The sequence below is a fragment of the Hippopotamus amphibius genome, chromosome 2 (genome assembly GCF_030028045.1).
Source record: "Hippopotamus amphibius kiboko isolate mHipAmp2 chromosome 2, mHipAmp2.hap2, whole genome shotgun sequence".
NCBI classification, from domain to species: Eukaryota; Metazoa; Chordata; class Mammalia; order Artiodactyla; family Hippopotamidae; genus Hippopotamus; species Hippopotamus amphibius.
In genome coordinates this window covers 5,172,141-5,193,417 of record NC_080187.1, presented here as the reverse complement: position 1 = coordinate 5,193,417, position 21,277 = coordinate 5,172,141, and the positions used below count along the sequence as shown (strand labels likewise).

Here is a 21,277-nt window from a genome sequence, read left to right as displayed (position 1 = left end):
CAGACCGAGTATCCCCAGGAACCAGGAACCCGAGGCCATGGCCTCAGAGAGGCAGGTGCATTCACCTGCGCACCTGCTCTTGCATCAGGGGTTAGGTGCCACCACTGGTGCAAACGCACCTGCGAACTACATGAGACCAGTGGTGCTGGGGGAGGGCCTCGATCCGAAGGCACTGCTGGGCTTCAGGCTCCTCATGTGCAAAATGTGGAGAACAATGCCTGCCCTGGGTGACCTAAAGAGGTTCATGTAGGCGCTGGGTGAGAATGTACATGGGAGTGCTTCATAAGGGAAAAACAGATCTGATTAAGAACACTTGGGCCAGAGCCCACACTCCTGTACACTGAGAACAGTGAAAGCTTGTGCACATGGTCAAGGTGAGGAGTAAGCAAGACAGCATGTGACCCAGGACAGGGCCCAGGCAAGGAGAGACCCACGGTAAATTGTAGATGACTCCGAATCTATTTCTATCTACCTGAGCTGCACGTTCCCATGTAATAACCTGGGAAAAATGAGAATACATATGGAAACACTAAGGCGTAAGACAGCTAATAAGTAATAATTAAGGATGACAGCCAATGACAGACCTATTGTAAGATTTCTCCGATAGAGCAGGTTAAGGTCACACAACCTGGCGGTTTCCCCAGCGCTTCCAGTTCTGACTGTGGGCCTCCACTGTGGGTTTGTACTCACTTTATCTCATGCAGGTGACCTGGGGCAGAGCATAGTGACTCAACCCTTCTCAAAGAGCAACGACCAGAAACCGGGGTAACACTCTTCCCTGGGTGAAGATCGCATCTGTAACTCCTTCACAAGGAACCGAGTTTCTCAGCCATGGCACTGACATTTTAGGACAGATGTTTCTTTGTTGCGGGGGGGGGGGGTGTACAATGTTTACCAGCACCCCCAGCCTCTACCCACCAGATGCTAGTAGCACCTGCTTCAATCTCCCAGTTGTGACAACCAAAAATGTCTCCAGACATTGCCAAATGTCCCCTGGAGTCTGCAGGAATCCCTCCCAAGGAAAGGGTACTTTAGTATCACATTTCCCCTATGACCTCTGCTGAGTAATGAAGAAAGGGGGGAAAATTCCAAGAAGGGAGTGGCTGAAGCAGTTTCTAATCAGAGTTCACTAGCAAAACACAGTGGTAAGTCATTTTACTCTGGGCGGCCTGGACTAGCGTCAGATGACAAGTGACACTCTTCTTGGCGTTTAATATAAAATCCAGCTCCAAGGGGTTGCTAAACAGATTGTAATAAAGAATAATTGTGGTACAGACCAAATCTTCCACATTCTTCTTCTTCTTCAATCTGGAATTTAGATCAATCTGGCAAACACTGTGTATTTCATTCTTGCTCTTTAGCCTCTTTTTGTTAACAGATGGGGCAGGAAAAACGATTATTCAACAAAAGACTTCGGACTTAAAACCTTTATTCTCTCCACTTTTAACTAGACTTTTAAGATATTCTGCTGGCCAACATAAAAACAAAAGTAGTTGTGCTGCAAAATTCAAGAATTATGTGTTTATATAACAGGTTAGTGTCTGCTAGTAGCATTAAACTGACAGCTGTGACAACAGTTCTACAAACTACACTGCGGTTCGTCACTAAAGGATTAAGAATCTACTTATTTATGAGGCTTGTTTTTATTTTACATTGCTGAGTTTAATTTTGTTTTTATGCTCAGTTATGTGTGAGGGTTAACATTAGATTTGTTAGATATTAAAAAATAAACTGACTTTCATAAAGAGTAAACACAGCATCAAGAGAGTTTTGACTTGATGTCAGATGGCCTGCATTCAAATCTCAGCATTACCACTCTTTGTGTGACTGCCCAAATGTTTAATATCTCCACAGTCCCAGTTTCCTTTTCTGCAAGATAAATTTCCTCCTCCCAGGGTTATAATGAGAATTAAGTAAGAGAACAAGTGTAAAGCACTTAGCATGGGGCTAAGAAAAGGCTTGGTAAACGTTAGCAGCACAAAAGGTGTCCCTGGCTCTGAGTGCACTGGTTCCACACAGTCTCATCACACTCACGAGTCTCAAGAGACATTTAACAGAGTACCTTACACTTTAGATGCCCTTCCTTTTCTCAACTATCCACATCATGTTAGCAACTCAAGGAAAGAAGAGCTGGTCTTAAGAGGTGAGACTCACCCACTTCCCCCGAACCCGTTGGAACCAAGCAGCACACCCAAACCAATCCCCAAAATCCCCGAGCTTTCGCCATGGAGTACTGAGCTCTCTCCAAAGGCCATGGGGGCTTGGATAAACTCTTACTTTTATCCAAGGCTCCTTGGACTGTTTCCTGAACAATTAAGCCCACAGTTGCCACCCAGCTGAACACAATGATATTGCAATAGATTCTTTTTTTCCATCCCCAAAACCATGGGCCAGGATTCTGCAGTAGAAGGTAAGGCAAACCCAATTGTTCTTAATATCACACTGACCTTCTGCCTTTGAGACCTGGAAGCCACAGCACTGGTGGACATAAATTCTACTGCCTGCTGCTCCAGATCCAAGGGGATAGGGTAGCCCTCTGGCAGAAATCTGTCTGTTGCCTCCTGGAAGAGAGGAAACCTGGATTCCTACAGAGCTTGAAATGGCCGTTTTAGGCTGAAGGGAGGGGCTGACAAAAACCAACAGCTATTCCAACACATCTGGCTTAACTGGCCCAGCTGAGGTTACTGGTGTTTGAGGACATCTCTGGTTGGGTTTCAAGGGTTTAGCACGTATCAGAGCACGGGTCCTAAAGCTGAATGATGGGTGTTTCGGACATCACAAATTTCCGTGTGTGTGTGCGTGCGCGCGTGTGTGTGTGCGCGTGTGTGTGCACGCGCAACGTGGGCCTGTCTGAGGCACGGAGGCAGCACCCTGGGGTGCGACCATGATGAGCTGAGCTGTTTTCAGTGCCCAGAGGATGACACAGCTGGAAAAGAACTGTTCTAGCCAAGCAAGCTGGACTCCGCTTAACAGGAGACACACTCATCACCCCGAAGGTTCATATTTCACAGGGACACTAAAGGCCCCCGCCTGAAACTGTGGAATGCTATGGAATACGTGTTCTGTACTGAAATCTCAATTCCCAGGGGAAAAGCTTAAAAACAGCACAAACTTATTGCTCAAAGCAGGTGAAGGCCAGGAGAAACACCTAGAGAGTCAGCTCACTTTGTTCACAGGCTTCTCCGGAATCTTCACAGACACCTCAGCGGGTTTCCCCTTCTTTGATGGCGTCCTCTTGATTTTGGGCGAGTGGAATTTGTCCATCAGCTTCATGGTGAAGGAGGAGAGATGAGAACGCTGAGAGTCTGAAAACAAAGAAGGTAATGACTGTTAGAGGCAGAGTGGGAAGAAGCCATGGTTCGTTGACCTTTTGTGGAAACGAGCGTCGTTCTCAAACAAATCTTTCCCCTTCGCTGTTCAGGCTTACAAAGAAAGGGAAGTATGGATCTATTAAAACATTTCTGCTTGCATGTCTCAATTTTTGCAGTTTCCACCTAGGTCAGGTTGAAAGTAGTCAAAATGGATTTGGAAAACGAACGTGCAAATATTTTCAAGTGTCCTTATAGAGTTTGTCTGATGATCTACCCAATGTCCAAGGGAACTGGCTAGGATGAAAGGAACCAAAGTAGAATCACAGAAGTGCTGGATGTAAGAACTGGAAAGGAAGGCCCTTTGGAATCAACCTTCTCATTTTTTGGTTTAGGGAACTGCAACAAGTGATACGGTAAGGCCTCAGAGCTGGCAGTAGAGACTGAAACAGAACTAAGGTATTCAGAACCCTTGGGGACGCAGTGAAAGACTAAATGGTTTCTTGCCAAGATCAGGACCAAGATGAGGGTGTCCATTCTCACCACTGTTATTCGATTTTGTATTCTAATACTCCAAATCAAAGCCGTCCAGATTGGAAAGGAAGATATAAAACTCTCTCTATTTGTAGATGACAACCTTGTATATGAAAAATCCCAAGCAATCCACTAAGAAACTACTAGTACTAATAAATAAATTTAGTAGGCTCACAGGGTACAAGATGATATACAAAATCACACGTAAGATCATATACAAAAAGCAATTATATTTCTATACATTAGCAAAGAACATTCAAAAGGAATGTCTAAAAAGCTTCCACTCACAATCATCAAAAAGAGTAAAATACTTAGGCCTAAAATTGCACTTAGGTGAAGCACTGATATGCTACACCATGGATGAATCTTGAAAACATTATGCTAAGCGAAAGAAGCCAGTCACAAAAGACCATATAGTATACGATTCCATTTATCTGAAATGTCCAGAATAGGCAAATCCATAGAGACAGAAAGTAGATTAGTGGCTGCCTAAGACTGAAGAGCACGGAGAGGGACGGAGAGGGGCTGCTAGTAAGAGGTTTCTTTGGTGGAGGATAGAAGTGTTCTAAAATTAGAATCTGGTGATGGTTACACAACCCAGTGAGTTAGTATTAAAAAAAAAAATGAGTTCTACACTTTACAGGAGTCATGTATGTGAATTATACCACAATGAAGGTGTTAAAAAAACAAGTCCAACGAGCAGCCTTCCTTCATTTACCACAGCACTTTCCAGTGTTTGAAACCATCTTATTAAATTATTTACTTGTGTGTTTCTCCTCATAGGAATGCAAACTCACTGAAGACGGCACCTGCCTTGTTCAAGCCTGCATCTCTGGTGCTCACCTGGTATCTGGCCCATAGAAGATGCTCAGGAAACATTAATTCAACAAATGAACAAATCAACCAATGAAAAAATACCCCACGAAAAGGGCTGCTTCTTTGGATAACGTCAGAAATTCACAGAAAATACTTGAAATTGGTTGAAAATTAGGGAGAATGCAATCCTATGCAATGGAAAAAGTATCTGTATTTTTAAAATAATACAATCCTTTTCAACTTTCCCAGCAATTTAGCACTAAAACAAAACAAACAAAAAATTAAAAAACACAAAACCACTCTTCCAAATAAATGATACAGCACCTTGTATTACAAGCATGTCACTGTGTCTACTAGTGTTGCATGTGACTTAATAGGGCCAAAGTTCACTTCCTTTGTCAACGGCCTTCCAGGTGGCAGGCAGGATCAGATAAATGCGTTATCTGCCCTCTGCCATGATCTAGGAGCCCACTGCCCTCTGCACCAAAGAGAGAAGCCAGGGCCCGACCTTCGTTCGCAAGTGGAGTCACACCAAACACAGCTTCACAGCTGTCTGTCTGCTGGCCAGAACTGTAGGCAGCCCTTCTTGGAGCCCCAATGTGGACACAAATCCACAGGAAGCGCGTGCCCCTCTCTCCTCACCTGGAACTGCTCAGCGCAGGGCAGAGGGGCTCGCAGCACCAGTCCTTACATGCTTGCTGCATCTCCCCTGGGAGTCAAAGCAGCTACACTGGGATGGTGTGACTGCTCCAGCCCCCCTCTTCCCCTCCCCACCCAAGCAGGGAGGGCCCCGTGGACAGTTTATACTTCCTTCTTTATGCGGACCAGTCTAATGTCCACAGTCTAATAATTCATGTGGTAGTTAAGAGGGTGAGCTTTGTAGTCACACTGTTTGACTACAACGTTCAACATCACCTCTCCAAGTCTTAAGCTGCTTTGCCTGGAAGATGGGGCTGATGACATTGTTCTTCTCGAGATGGCTGATGTGATGCAGGTTAAATGGGATGCTGCTTGTGGATAATGCCGCAAGGTACTCATCCACGTCCCAGGCACATGGAGCCTGCTCAATGCAGGGAGCTAACCTAACTAACTATATGATTTGGATGGGAAGCACGTCTGACCAAACTCTGAATTCTTATGTCCCAGCTGCTCACAGATGAGTCAGGGTCCTCTGCAGCACTGCACATTTGACTCAGATCCCAAGGAACTGAGGGCCTTACGCACGCCCCCTCTCCTCTTCCTTCAGCCCAGACCAGAAGTTCATCTGTGTCCTTCTCTGGCGCCTCCTTCCATGTTGCCCTTACTGCTGCCCCCCATCCTACTTCTTTGGATGCTGGCCTCAGCATCCCTAAAGTCACAGCACATCCCTCACCGGACAGGTTCCCAAGTCAGATGTCAGGGTATGACTTCCACCCTGGCAAGTAAGACTGAAAGTAGGGCAAGAAAAGCAGACATAAATGGGGAAGTATCGACAGGATGCATGGTTTCTTTGGTGGTCAAAGATGTTCAGAGACACAGGCTGGGCGAGCCAACTTCCGCCTCCTCTGGTCTGCTGCCCTGAGTTGCTCTATGGGTAGGCAGGGGGCTGAGGGACTGGCCAGATTCACATCTTTGCCATCACCACTAGGGCGGAACCAGGGTAGGCAAACAAGGCGTGGAGGCCCCCCAAAACCCCTGATCATGACCCAGGGGCCAAGCAAGGACAACTCCACCTGAGAGCAAACAGAGCCCAGGACATATTCACAACACACTCTCTCAACCTCTGCTTTGCCAGGCACAGCCTGAGACTCTGGTCTCAGCTGGGAATTCACATCCGCATTTAAAGAAAGTGTTACATCTACCAATAAATCTCTCTCCTTGGAGTGTTTAACAGCCTCAAAGCAGCCAGCTCTAGAACAAGAGGCGATAAATCAAGCAGAGAAAGCAGGTTCTTTGTAATGACAACCAACCTCCTTGAGTCTGAAAATCAAGGACAGCAATAGCTAGGACACATTTTGACTTGCAGGCCGTCGGTCACCTTTTCCCTGAAACAATAGCTTAGCAACATAGATTTCAACACAGGTTTCAGGAGACTTGCAAGGCCACTCAAACTACACATCTGAGTGCTGATAAACCACTATAATGACCAGTGGTAGCAGAGTGGGAGGAAGTAAAGGTGGCAGCTATGTTAGGGTAATTTTGCCAGCAGCAGCCCCCCTCCCCCGCCCGACACTTCCTGCCCCTCTTCTCACGTCCCTCATGTGTATCAATCACCTTGGGTAGAGGACAATGCCAAAGAGATGCTCTCACACTACTGCTGAGTTTCAGGTAACTTTACCGACCACTTTCTGACTTTTCATTTAGGACGTTACACTTCAGATTTTGTCAATGTGTGTGTTTAGATATTTTCTAGTACTGAAACCGAAACAAAAAATTTGAAAGATTTCATACATATATATGTACAACGGACAGAGAATTCATCGAATCCATGCATCCACCAACTTAGCCTATCAAACAGAACTTTCAGCAACGATGGAAATGTCCTGTATTTGCACTGTCCAATGTGGTCACCACCTGAGGCTACTAAGCACTTGAAATGTGCCTAGTGTGACCAAGAAACTGAGTTTTTATTGAAATGTAATTAAACAGCCACATAAGCTGGTGGCTGCCGTACCGCACAGCACAGCCCTAGGAGTGGAACATCAGCAGTCCCGCTGCTGCCGCCACACGCTCTGTCACAACCATCTCTTCCTTCCCGACGATGGGTAACTGATTCTGAGTTTTGTGCTTATCATCCCTTACTTTCTGTCATAGTTTATACCTGCAAATATAGTTTAATGCATAGGTTTGTGAAGCCAAATGGTATTATGTTGTAAATGTTCCTATGTTCTTGCTTTTTCACTCAATGTAGGTCTGACATGTAACCAGGTGAAGTGTATGTAAGTGCTTTTGTTTTCAGTGCTGTGAAATTCCACATGTTCTGTAATACCAGTTTTATTTATCCACTCTCCTGTCAGTGAGCACTCGGTCATTTTCGGCCTTTTGCTTTTATAAACATCACTGCTGTGAACCTTCTCATACGTGCCTCCTGGGACACACGCAAGAGCTTCTGTGACTAGACCCGCTGGACTAGAGAGCACACAGCACATTTCACTCTATGGATGTCGCCAGATGCTTCTCCAAAGGGTCTGCGCCACTGAAGCCCCACCAGCAAGGTTGAGTCCCAGCTGCTCCACACCCCCACCAACACCTAGGCTTGCCAGACCGGCACACTTTTTCATAGGGCCACACCTAAACAAAGGAAACAAATGCCCTCCTCCACAGGGAAGTGCCTTAAGCTGGTGTATCTTACTGTGTTCTACCAAATCTGCCAGAACAACTTCAAAGGTCATGGACAGAACTTAAGAAAACAAACCCTCAAGCATCGCTTGGGGTGGCGTTTACACCAAGGAGGGTCTGGAACTCCCAATGACCAATCTGCTACTCATTTCTTCCAGAGGAGGAAAGCTTCCGTGACCTCACGATCAATTTCTGGAGCGATGGCCACAGCGTTACTAAGAGCAGCAGGCCCCTGGGCAACCATCACAGGCTGCAGACAGGCAGTGGTGTGAATGCCCTTTTCTACCCAGAGAGAGAGAGAACGGGCTGGAGAAGAGGCACGTAACCTGCTCACAAAATCATGTCTCGACCAAAACCAAAAACACACCGAAGCCAAACCAGTTTCTTCCAAGAAGTCTGCCAGGTGTCAGTATTTCTACCTTAAATTTTCAATTTGCAAACCACCCCCACCCCCCTCCCGCCGGGTTTAATAACAATCTCTGCTTGGTGCTGACAACTGTACACATCAACTGGCCTTTCAGACGTCATGGGCAGCAGCAGCTGGGATCCCAACTTAGCAGTGCTTTCTGTCAGGGCTTAACTTCACCTTGGATGGGGGGAGTCCCTACATATCAGTCACACAAGGGACCACATAGTCAGGGTCAGGGCGGGTGGATAACACTTTGAGGCAGTTCCTCGGAGACACAGTGGCTGCTCATCCCTCGTCCCGACGGCGTGCGGAAGGACTCCCACTCTTTCGCACGTGAGCTCTGGGGTTGTGCACTTCTGCTTCCCTCATCCACACTGTTTCCCAAATGCATTAAAAGGACAAGTAGAGTGGAGAAGTGACACAAGGATGTTAGGAAGAACTATTTTAAACGTAACGACTTCAGGTTTTTTTTAAAGGTGTGTTTACTTATCTAGAATCGTACAGACTGCAATGTAAAGACAAAGACAAGCGTGAGAGTGAGGGGGTCGTGGGCACGGCAGGCGGCACGCGGGCTCTGGAGTCAGGCAGTCCGTGTTCTCCCTCGCACGCGGCCTCTCTGAGCTGAAGGTCCCTCAGCTACAGAACCCGGTCGGCTCGGGTTGTTGTGAGGGTTAAATGTGATCCTGCGTGTCAAGCATGTAGCAAAGGACCCGATACGCAGCAAAGGCTCAGTACGCGACGCCTCACTGTTAGGGGCGAACACGGCCAAGCCCCCGCAGACACTCAGTACAGCAGAGGCTAAAAATAATCCCAGCCTAGGAGAGCGCAAAGTCACCTGATGTTTCATTTTTTCCAACAATTTTCATATTAAAAGATCCTCTTTCTTACTTAATATAGAACTATTCACGTTAAGACAGAGGGAAGATAATTTCTGGAATTCTGCAACACCAAAGGCTCTTTTGACATGAAAATCTGTTCATGTTACCCATTGGTTCAGGAAGCTGACTGGCAGCTACGATGCTGGTGTGGATGCTAAAGGAGATACTAGGCATATCCCTTTTCCTTTTTCCAGTAACAAAAGTAAAACAACCTCACTATAAAAATCCAAGCACTGCAAAAATATATCACAGAGAAAATGAAAATCCTTCCTAACTCCATGTATGGCAGAGCTGAAATATTTTCTTGACTTGTTCTTGTTAATGGACTGATATGCTGTGGGCATTTTGCCACGCGGACACAGCTGACAGGTGAATAATGTTCTGCCAAAAGGCCGACCCCAACGCAGTCACCAGTCTCCTGACTGGTGGTGCCGGTCCTTAATGCTTGCCCTTCACACAGCAGCACCTGCGTGAACGCCCTCATGCCTCGCTCTCAGCACCTGTCTGACACAGGCTCCTAGAAATGGAACTGCTAGGCCCAAGGGCATAAGCACTGAACCTGCCAAGATACCACCCAGCTGCCTTGAGCTGGATGCAGGCCAGCGGGGACTGTGCCAAAGAGTGAGACTCGGGGTGCAAGCAGAAGAGTTGGGGTGCAGGGAAGAGACCAGGCCCAGGGGGCTCCTGCCACCTACAGAAGAAACCAGGCTTCAGTTTGGATTTGGGCTCAAATCTGACAGAGTTACCAGTTTTGCTTTACTTGCATAACTGGTAAGGATTAAAAACAGATTCGGAATTGAAGAGACACTTCACAAAAGATGAAATCCAAATGGCCAATAAACAGACGACAAGGTGACCAATTCCATTTGCCATGAGGAAGCAATAAATTAAAACCATAAAGCAATACTACTACATACACACCAGAATGGATAAAAAGAAAAAAAAAGGAAACACTTAGCATTGGGGAGGATGAAGAGCGGCGGCGCTCTCCTCACTGCTGCAGAGGGCAAGGAAGGGCGGGAGCGGAGCACACGCTTCCTCGAGGCCCAGGACTAAATCTTACTCACTTTGAACTCTGGCACACGGTGAAAACAAATAAATGATGGTTACTGAACACAAGACAAAAGGACCAGTGAGTGAATTCTGCAACCACTAAAACTACTACATTCAACCAACCCCAGAGAGTAACAGCTGATTAGTGATGTAGATGGGACGGTTTATACTGATTTTTAATATAATTCTCTGAGGAATGCCAATGCACGAGCCAGAGACAATCAGAACTCTGTCTGCTGTGGTGGTTCAGTTTGGGTCACCTGGGTTAAGGGGACACTGTTCACGCTGCTTTCAGGGAGAAGACAGGAGAAAAACCATATCTTTCCCTCCTCCCCCTCTAGGTCTCCAGAGCACCACGGACTCTCTGGGCCAGTACAATCCAACAGAAATACAAGAGCCACATATGATTTTAAATTAACCTAAATTATCCACAATATTTTAATTTCAACATGTAACTAAGTAAAAACCATCAACAAGACATTTCACTTGTCTTTTTCTTTCACACTAAGTCTTCAGAACGTGGTCTCCAGCTGGACCAGACACACTTCCAGCGCTGCTGCAGCTCGAGGCCCTGGGAGTGGCCAGCTCTCCTCTGCCCCGTGAGGAAGGCTGGTCCACTGGCCTCTCCAAAGAAAGCGCCTTGGGCTGGTTGGAGTCAAGTGCTCCGGACTGTGCTGCTGAGGTCTTTAAGGCTGCTCTGCCTCCCCCGAAAAGGCAGACAGTGTGCAGATGCAGAAGGACCCACCACGGGGGACCCCTCACCCCCAGGCTGGGCTCCAGGGCAGCACGTGAGTTCCAGGCTCTGAGGCCCTCCCCTAACCACTGCCCACATGGAGGTCCTGCAGAATCTCATTCCAGCCACCCCCTGGTACAGGGACAGAGACTGAGGAAACTCGCTGTGCAAGGCGGGAGGTGCAGGGTAAAGGAGGCAGACTTTGTTTCAACAAAAGAAATTTCTGATAATCATAGCTTCCCAACGATACAAACTGATTTTCTTTGGCAGCAGGGACCAAGGACATATATGGTGGGAGTGACATCCCATCTTCTGCTATGACATGTGGGCAAAAGGGGTGACAACTGACCTCCACACACGGCCAAGGACAGCCCTGTGAACTCATTCCCACCCTACCAGCACCTCTGATGTAAGTGAAACCCTCTCAATGTGTGTGACTCTGAGTAAGCAGCCCACTGGGGCCTCACTTTTCTCATTTATACAATGGGAAGAATGATCCTTACCTCACCTCACGGGGCTGCTACAAGGATGTAATAAAGTACTCATGTAAAGTCACTTAGCATAGTACTGGCAATTAGACAACATTAAATAAATGTGATCTGCTGTTACCCAAATATTCTGAGATAAATGCCACCGTTTTGAATGGGCAATTATTATTTTTTGACACAGTAGAATTTTAAAATAGAGGGGATAATTCATTGAGCTGGTGCTCTTACGATTTGAGAGCTTTTCTACATAAGTGTTTTACTTCAATTAAACTGCACTGAAAAAAAAGCAGAGCAGTAATGAGGCAAGCTGGATTCTTGGTGATGTTGTCTGGGCTGTTAGATACAGTTTTATTTGTCTGAGGCTCAACTGCCTCTCAATTTCTAGCAGCTTGGAAAAAAAAAAAAAAAGAGGAGAATCCAGTAACTAAAGTAGGTATCCTACAGGATTTAAATAGAAACCACAGCCCCCGCCAGGTAAACTTCTGATGTGAACAAAGCCTGGAGATGATCTCCTGGGCAGCCTCCCGCCCCTACCTGTCGGAGAGGGCACTGAACAAAGTTTTCCCAACACTTACTCCTACTATGAATAATTCATCAAATAATGGACAGATATCCCACAAGATGAAAGGGAACCCTCTGGGACTGAGAGATGCTTCCCTCCTAGAGCCCAATCAAGCAGCTAAATCAGCAGCTCGTGTGTTTAAACACCCTATTGGAAGCCAGGCCCTGTCCAGGGCCATCCTCACATTAACACTGGATGGGAAGGATTCTTAGCACCATTTGACAGATGTGGAAACCAAGTCATAGGAGCCTAATCCCCCACCCCCCACCCCCAGAACACGCACACACACATCACAGACAAGGCAACTGTAGCCCTAACACATGCTGTGAACCACTCAAGGTCAGCCTGTCCCCAGGGTGGCCCACTCCCAAGGAAGGATTTCTTCTCTGTGACTGTTTGGAATTGACCCAGAGACTCTTAAAGCCACAGACTTCACAGACTTCCAGAGATGTAAATTAGTCATTTCTCCAGAGTGTTATTTCTAGAGACGAGAGAGGAGAGAGAGAGAGAGATCAGTTTATTTCAAGGAAACACACCAGTACGCAGGGCAGAACGCAGGCAGGGCCAGAGCTCATCACATCATCAGGATCCCGGCTACAACAGAAAGCCGGCCCGCCCCAGCCTTCATCCTTTCGGTGGAGTTGCTAGGGCAGCCTCTGCCCCTCAGAGGAACCTGTATGCTAGGCCTGCTGCCAGGTTAGAATCAAACAACGTTCCTCAAGGGCCACCGAGCCTACTGCGCAGCACAGTGTCGCCCGCCCAGCAGCCCGAGTCGGGGGCAGGAAGGCGTGTCTGGATGGCGCCAGGCCCCGCTCGGGGCCCAGCAGCACCTGCAGGTGGCCGAGGCTGTGGCGGACAGTAGCTCCATCCACCTCAGCTGCTCTAGGCCTTGCTCAGGGACCCCTCAGAACTCATGATTTGTCAGGTCACCCTCTGGGCTTCCAGAAGGAAAAACAACATTTTCAACTGTCAGTGAGCACATGTTCACTTATTTGTTTCCTAGGCAACAGGAGAAGCAGCTGGGAGTCACAATCCCCAGCAGGACGCTGTTGGAATTGCTCGCTGGGCAAATATCGAAGAAAGCGAAAGGGACAAGGGTCACCTGTAAAGTGCCCTCACTTCCCAATACCTCAGAGAGACAGGGCGCATCAGATAATGCAGGGCAGGCACAACAGCACCCTCGTTCATTCACTCACTCATTTGTTCCATACACACTTATACACTAAGTGCTAGCAAAGTGCTGGTGTCAGAAAGAGGAGCAGGACACAGCTCCTCCCTCTAAGGAGCCCCTAATCTCGTGGGGGGAGACCCAGGGAAATCCTCAGTCCTGATGCAGGGAGGAGTCCTGGGGTGCAGATGTGCTCAGTGAAAGCCGGCCCCTTCCAGCTGCTCACAGCCCATTCAGGAGGAGGACAGCTCCTGATGCCAGTGGAAGCACTCTGGAACCCAGGGTCCTTGCATGAAAGCCCAGCCTGCTCCGCAGGGCAGGAGAAAGAGCTGAGCCTACAGGCTTTGACATTTCACATGGGGCCAATGAAAAACAGCACAGTCAGCAAACAGGTGCTGGTTAGGAAAAGGCTTCAAAAATCTCTGAAGGACACAGAGGGATCTGAAAATGACCACTTCTCCAAAGACATGGCTTCCCAAGCACAGGGGTGGGGGTGACAGGGGGGTGGGCGTGGAGGAGAGGCAGCCTTTATTCTCGCCCAGCCAGAGGAAGCGCATTTGCTCTGGAACAAAATGAGTAAAGGGTCTACTTGGCTGCCCTTTGATGAGTGTTTCTTGACAGACCCTGCCCCTCTGCTCCTGTCCCTCAAATACGTCCGTGGCCAGGGGTCTGTTCTCACAAGAATATCTATCATGTCAGCTCGTACATACATGGGGGCCAAAAACAAACCCCTCCTCTGCGCTACACATTTGGAATCAAGCGCTGATCAAGGACCAAGGTGATCCTTGGCTGCCCTGCTTCAGAGGCCCCGCTCCTCACCAGGTGCCGAGTGAGTGGTGGGCTCTCAGCTTCCACGAAGTGTGGGAGCTTGAAAGGATCTGAGTCTACTGACCGAGGAAGCCCAGGCCCTGGGAACTGGTTTCCCGCCAGCCTGGGACGCAGGCCTCCTGAACAAAGCCAGTCCCGGGCTCCCTCCTCAGTAATGGCTGAAAAGCATTAACCAGCTTCCAGTCGTTCCTCTTCCTCACGGGACGACTTCAGCACAGTAAGTAAACATGCAAAGAAGGCCAGCATGGAAGACAGCCCGCTCCAGGGCTGGGGACACCCACCGACTCTCTGCTTGTGAATTACTTCAGCCACAGATGGCCTAACCGCCCACTGGGGCTCTGAGGGGCCTCGAAAATCTGACGTCAGGCTGGTTTAGTCAAAGCCAGAATTTCATTAGCCTGGAGCCTGAAATCACTTGCAGTCAGATGCACGGGCCCCCCGTGTACAAGGTACTGCATGCACCAAGTGAAGCTGATGACAGCAACACTGTACTCGCTGGGACTACTTCTTGTGCAGTGAGTGCCCAGCACCACCCAGGCACTCTCTGGGTCTGTCTCAGGTAATCCTCACAGTGACCCTCCAGGGCAGGAAAACTGAGGCTGAGGGACAAGGGACAGACTGGATTTGAACCCAGTGTGGCTTCACACGCCAGCCACACGGTCTCCAAACTTAGTAGAGAGAGAAGTGAGTAAATACCCTAAAGATGGCTCAAATGAAGCCGAGTCCAGGTTTGGAGGAAGGAGGGCTCGTGTGTCCCACTCATACAAGCCGGTGCCCACGGGTGCAGGGCCCTGTGCTCGCCTGTGAACACCACTGCCCCATCCACCCTGGCTTCCGACTCAGATGCACATCTTAGCGTGGGCTCCGCTTCCTCTTTTTTAAGCCACAGCCTAGCAAATATGCCGTTTATTTGAAGTGTTCACAGCTTTGATCGCCAGGGAAGCAAGTTGTCACAAGAGTAGAAGAAAAGACTTTTAGGCCGGGACTGCTTGTAAAAGTGAATCACACCCTTCTGGAAAAGTCCAAGACCAAGATGGCTCACTCACAGCATCACATCAAAGGCCTCCTGGCGGAGCTAGCACCTGGGCTAAAAATACCCTCGGTGATGAAATCTCAGGCGCAGTCTCTCAGCTAAGGGAGAGAGGCCAAAGTTACACACTGACTCTTCCAACTTGGGGGTTGGGATTATCGATGGAATCAAGACACTATTTTAAACAACAGGCTGCTGAAGAATACATATTTCAGTGACCGTTGGAGTTGCCAACATTTGGCTAGAAAGGGATTTTCTGAAGTCAAAAAGGCCTCCCAGTTCTCACGGAATTTACACCTTTACAATCTGTGACAAATAACAAAATGGCCTCACAAGATGTATTTTTAAAAGACAGTTCTTCAGTGGCTGCCAGCCCCTTTCCTGGATGTTGGATTCAGCCAAACAACATTCCTCTAACTCTCTCCAAATTCTCTCCCTTGTTCAGAACTCTCCAAAAACCTACCCCACTCCAGTGAATGCCTTTAGGAAGAATCCAGTTGCCTCATTCTAGAATCTTCAGAGCAGGAAACACTGTGCATTCTTTGAGAAGGAATCTCATTTTCCCTTGTTCTCCCTCAGCAGCCTTATCCTTTAAGTCTCCTAGAACTGAAGGTCTTTTTAAAGGACTAAATCTTTGCACAGGAGGCGGCTTCCTGCCAATTGTCTGAAGACCTCCATCTCGGCAGGTCAGGGAGGAAGAGCATGCACAGGCCACGTGGGAGGAGAAGGCAGAGACGTGTCTTCTTGAAGTCAGCTGTTTGCAATCAGAATTCACTTTTCCACGGGAACAATGTTAAAAACTGAGTTCAGGACCTGGCCATAGGGCACAGCGTGGCTCCTTCCACCAGCCAGATGCCAGGCATTTGGTACCACAGAGCGTCTATGGTTGAACAGGAATGTAGGCCCTGCCCTCAAGTGGCTTACAAGCTAACAAGAAAGTAAAGCCGTACACCCAGGGCTCCCACACACAGCAGGGCGAGACAACTGCTGAAGAATTAAAGGGTTTACTTCCTGAGAGAGCCATGAAACATCTATGAAGGAAGCCCTAGAGTTGTAAGCCAAGCAGACACTGCAGAATCTAGCTGTGAAAAATGCAAAGGGATGAGGATTTTCTTGGGTGAGAAAGGCATCCTTGAGAGACTAAGCTGAGTGAGCCCTGGCTACACAGGGGGGCAGACGTGTGGTTTATTCCTCCTGCTAATGTTTACTGCAAGTCGCAACCCACCAGTAGGGCCCCAAATCAATTTCCTGGACTAAAACATGAAACAGAATACAAAATATAAGAGGGCACTGCAGATAGTAAGGCTAAATATTTCATGAATCTTATTTCACTTACAACCAACTTGAGACGCTGAAGACCCTTCTCCCTGGGGAGCATGGGGTGGAGAAACCCTCTCATTAGGACAGAGAGGAGCTACAGGTCAGGGATCCCTGTAGGGGCAATCAGGATGGCAAATCTAGTCTTTACCCGAAGTCACCAGGACACCGGCTGAGCTTCCTGACCTGGGTCTGGAACTAAGACTCATGCACAGGTGTGGTGCCAACAGGTGGGTCATTTCTAAGGCAGAGGCTACCAGTAGCTTTCAAACCTTTTCTGACCACATACCACAGTAAGAAATGTATTTTATTTTGCGATCAAATATACAAAGTATGTAAAAAACCTAAAAGTTTTAGATTTTCACTTTTTAATCCACTGAGTGGATTCTATGACCAAATAGTCTCTTAATCCCTCCCCCGACTGAGCGTAAGGAGAAGGGGGAGAAACCGTGTGGCCGACGGCAGCGTCTCCATAAGCTGGAGCTGGTGAGAATGCCAGATCTCCACCCAATCTGGGCCTACTGAACTGAGGTCTCTGGGGAAGGGACCCAGGAACTGGGCTTCAACCAGTCCTCCAGATAACTCTGCAACAGACGCAAGTTTGAGAAGCCCTGTTTTAGAAGACAAAGATCTGGGGGAAAGCAGTAAAGGTGATAAGAGACTCCAAATCTTGGGCCAAAGACGGGGAGGGGCTGACTGCAAGCCCCGCAGAGCCAAGTGCACACAGGAAGGGACAGGCAGTGGGACCCTTGACTCTGACAGAAGGCGAGGGTCTCATCTCAGATCAGAACATTCCTCAGGATAAGCCCCTCCTGACGGGGATGTGGATTTGTACCTAGAGCAGACCTGCGTTAGCACAGCCGTGGGGCCTGGGGGAGAGGGGGTGACCACAGTCTCGGCTGACAAATTCCAGTCAGCACCCCAAGCAAGAATCTTTAGCTACGGGCTCAGAGCTTGAGTAAGCCAATAAATAACACAGGACCTACCACGTGCAGAGTTCTTGGGACAACGTATTTCACCCAGAACCGATGACCAAGGTGATCAATCACTGCTCTTCCTCCCGCTTAGTGCCGTGCTCACTTACATTTGGCACCTACTTTGCGGTGGGAAAAAATGTGATTTTTGCCCTCAATTTCTCTAAGACAGTGATTCTCAAGAGGGTAGAGAGGTGGGCCAATGACAGGGTATTGGTCTAAAAAGGCATTAACAAGACACTCATACACATTCACATTTGCAGTCCGAAGAAAGCAAATCTGGACAAAATACACAGAAGCTGAAAGGGGAGGGGCTGAGGTATCTGAACGACCACAGTTAGGGCTGGGGGGTGAGAGGCCACTACACCGACCCCAACCCATGAATGAACTGTTTCCTCCATGGAAAATGAAGTATCTTTAAAATCCTTTAAAGTATCTTTAAAATTCAAGCACATTCTAAGATGAAAACCACATTTTACATTTAAGATGGAAAATCTTATATTTCCTAGAGAGGAAAACAAAATCAACTGCAAAGGAAAGGAATCTGCCCGGGACTCAGCCTCCCCAAGCACAGTTCTCCCAGATGTGACAGCAAGTAGGATGTTGCTGCCACCCAGTCTGTGTGGGGTCTACAGAAACCCCTTCCTTGGAGGAGAGGGTATGGCAGAAGAAAGGCTGGTGGCATTCAACCAAAGTTTCCAAGAGCCACCAAGTGGCCAGAGAGAGAAACATGTCACTTCATTTCTTCCAGGAAGCGTGGGCCCGTCATGTACTCATCATCGTGACTTAAATCTCCTAAAAGATAGTTCTGGGGGACTTCCTGGGTGGTCCAGTGGTAAAAAATCTGTTCAGCAATGCAGGGGACGTGGGTTTGATCCCTGGTCAGGGAACTAAGATCCCACATGCCTTGGTGCAACTAAGCCCATGTGCCACAACTACTGAGCCTGCACCTCAACTAGAGAGCCCATGCCCCACAAACTACAGAGCCCACACACTCTGAAGCCCACGTGCCACAACTAAAGAGAAAACCTGCACAGCACAACTAGAGAGAAGCCCACACGCAGCAGCAAAAAGCCCGCATGCCCCAACGAAGACCCAACACAGCCAAAAATAAAAATAATATAAAAAACAAATATATGTATGTGTGTGTGTGTGTGTGTGTATGTATATATATAGTTTTTGTTCTGCAACTGGTGTCTGCCAGTCACAATGGCCTCAAAACTAAGTGCACTTTAATAATAAAATACACAGCTTCTAAAAAGCTCGCGGATATGTTTGAAAAATGCATGAAAATCAGTGGATTGAATCTGTAAATGGGTCTACACTCTGAAGAAAGCGTGGCATATTTTTTTAAGGCCACCTTTTCAAATGGTTTCAGTTCCAACTTTCTTTACAAACTGAAACATCACCACAGAGCAGGGATCAAAATAGATTTAGTTTCTTTGTAATAATATTTTTGTATTCTTTGTGGTAGAGGTTGAGAGTAGTGTTTTTAAATTTTTCATCAAAACAAAAATATTAGCACAGAACTGTGTGTCCTGAAGCTTGGTTAAAGTCCGTCTCTATGGGGTTCCCCACTTTATCTTCAACTTTCATTTCTGAGGCCATGAACCACACCAACCCTGGACAGGCCAGTTCTGAAATGCTGAAACAGGCAGCCTCTTCTATCTGATCCCATGGAGCACTGTTTAGCTTTAAAATCCTGATTTCCTACTTAAAGAAGTGAGCCTCATAAAACTCAACTCACACCTCTGTGCTGTACAACTGGCCCTGGGCCAATTTCCCAAAGCATGAGAGGCCCCACTCCGGGCCTCCCCCCCAGGAAGGAGAAATCTAGTGCTGCACACTTGGCTCAGGAAAAAACTTTCCTCCTGCACGATTTCCCCCTTCCAGGGCTATAGCCACGCGGGGCCCAGGGCGCTGACGTAACTCTGCTGGCTGGGCGTGGCAGGAGCTTGGAGCGTGTAAACTGTTAGACGGCCTCTGTCTGGTGAATGAAGATGTCCCCGGGCATTGCCTCCCTGTTCCATAAGGCAATGAAGAGAGGGCCTTGTAGGCAAAATCCAATCCGAGCTGGCTGTCTGCCAAGGAAGAGCCTCTGTCACATCCCCTCAACTCCTCGGAGGAGGAGGAAAAGAAATGCTGTGGAGATGATGACTGCATGAGGTTAACACGGCACACGGCACTTCTCAAACCCCTAAGTACTCAATGCCCAGGAGGCAGCGGTGAGTCAGCCAGACAAGGCACCAATACTTAAAAGGAACAGGGAAGAAAGACCTGAAACACACCACCACAAGGGTGACAACTGCTGTAAAAGTGGGGCCAAAGCTCCCTAACCGCGCCAGGGGATGGTGGTGAATGCGAGAACCTTGGCCTGGGTTTCCCCAGAGGTGGACTGAGACAAGGGTTCCGGTGCAGGTATTAGTGTGGGAGATGCAGGGAACGCTGGCCGGCGAGTGGGAAGAAGACAGGGAAGGAAAGGGAGCCAAGGTGCGCTTGAAAGCCCTCTTTCACGGTGGGCAACCACACTCAACCCTGCAAGGAGGCAGTTTAAACTGATGCCTGAAACATTCATTGCAGTTGGCCAGATTTTCATTTTCTTTCTGGTGGGGCTAGCGGACTGGACTGGGGAGACATGTTCCTGGCAGAGGGAAGGGCATGTTTCAGAAGGCTACAGTCAGCAGGGTCAAGGTGAATCAGAAGACCTGACAGAAGGTCAGTATGGCAGCCGAGGCCAGCGAGGTGGGCCCTGATGGATCAGGGAGCCTGAGGCCCCTGGGGGTGCTGGGAGGTGAATTCTGTAGCAGGTGACGTACAACAGGGTCCAGCACGTGCTTTCTTCACTTGCTGCAGAAATCTAAATATGGTCCCCAACAGGGTGAGAAGCCGATCACTCTGAAGCCATCTTCCTTTCAACAAAGAGGTTCATTACCAAGGTACTGGTGGTCTTGCCGTTTAGTCAAAGTGAATTCCCCCAACCCTGTCTTAATGCAAACTGCCACAAGGCAAAATCCAAGTGTGCAGGCATAGCTATGCTGTTCGCAGGCCGGCAGAGACCACAGGAAGTGAGAGTAAACAGGAATTTAAGGCAAGTGTTAGCTACATACTGCCTAAAACCCAACCTGCTCCACATCATGTGCTCCTTAAAATAGCCCATAATTTACTGAGCACTTACTATGTCAGAAATTAATGTAAAAGCCATTTTATAGGTGAAGAAACCAAGGCTCAGAGAAAATAACTAGGCCCAAAGTCACCCAGTGACTGGGGAAATAGCCTGAACTCAGACTCTGCTCGCTTTGCTGCAAGCTGACTCAATCATGCATGAAAGTGTCTTCCTTAAGCGTCACCAGTGACTGTGCGTTACTGAGTGGGAAGGTGCTGGGAAGGTGGTGCCAGGGTGATGGAAAATGAAAAAGTATGCACAGGAAACGCCTACAATAACCTCTTCCTGCCCAAACTGCACAGCTTCTGCTCCAAGCCTGGCTGCCCATCAGGGACCCTCACCATCCCAGCCAGAGGAAAGAAAAGGGCCATGGAACTCAGCAGCCCATCCAGAGCGCTCCTCCAGAAAAGGGAGCCTCCTACACTGTTGGTGGGGATGGAAGCTGGTGCAGCCACTACAGAGAACAGTCTGGAGGTTCCTCAAGAAACTAAAAATAGAGTTGCCATATGACCCAGCAGTCCCACTCCGGGGCATACATCTGGAAAAAACTATTAATTTGAAAATATACACGCACCCCTATGTTCACAGTAGCACTATTCACAATAGCCAAGACATGGAAGCAACCTAAATGTCCATCAACAGATGTATGGATAAAGAAGATGTGGTACACATATACAATGGAGTATTAGCCATAAAAA

At 48.1% G+C, this 21,277-nt stretch overlaps 1 protein-coding gene across 11 annotated transcripts in view; it reads right to left on the bottom strand.

Annotated features, from left to right (window-relative positions):
- The window catches only part of RAPGEF1 (Rap guanine nucleotide exchange factor 1), a 134,272-nt gene that overhangs the window by 64,017 nt on the left and 48,978 nt on the right, over nucleotides 1-21,277 (bottom strand). For 7 of the 11 annotated variants that reach the window (XM_057719901.1, XM_057719903.1, XM_057719908.1 and 4 more), the window contains exons 2-3: nucleotides 3,166-3,305; nucleotides 2,448-2,561 (exon numbers count right to left, since the gene is read on the bottom strand). In XM_057719901.1, coding sequence (XP_057575884.1) covers nucleotides 2,448-2,561; nucleotides 3,166-3,305 — 254 coding nt within the window. The remainder of the gene's footprint in view (nucleotides 1-2,447; nucleotides 2,562-3,165; nucleotides 3,306-21,277) is intronic. The other 4 variants (XM_057719905.1, XM_057719910.1, XM_057719904.1 and 1 more) reach the window with 1 other exon arrangement.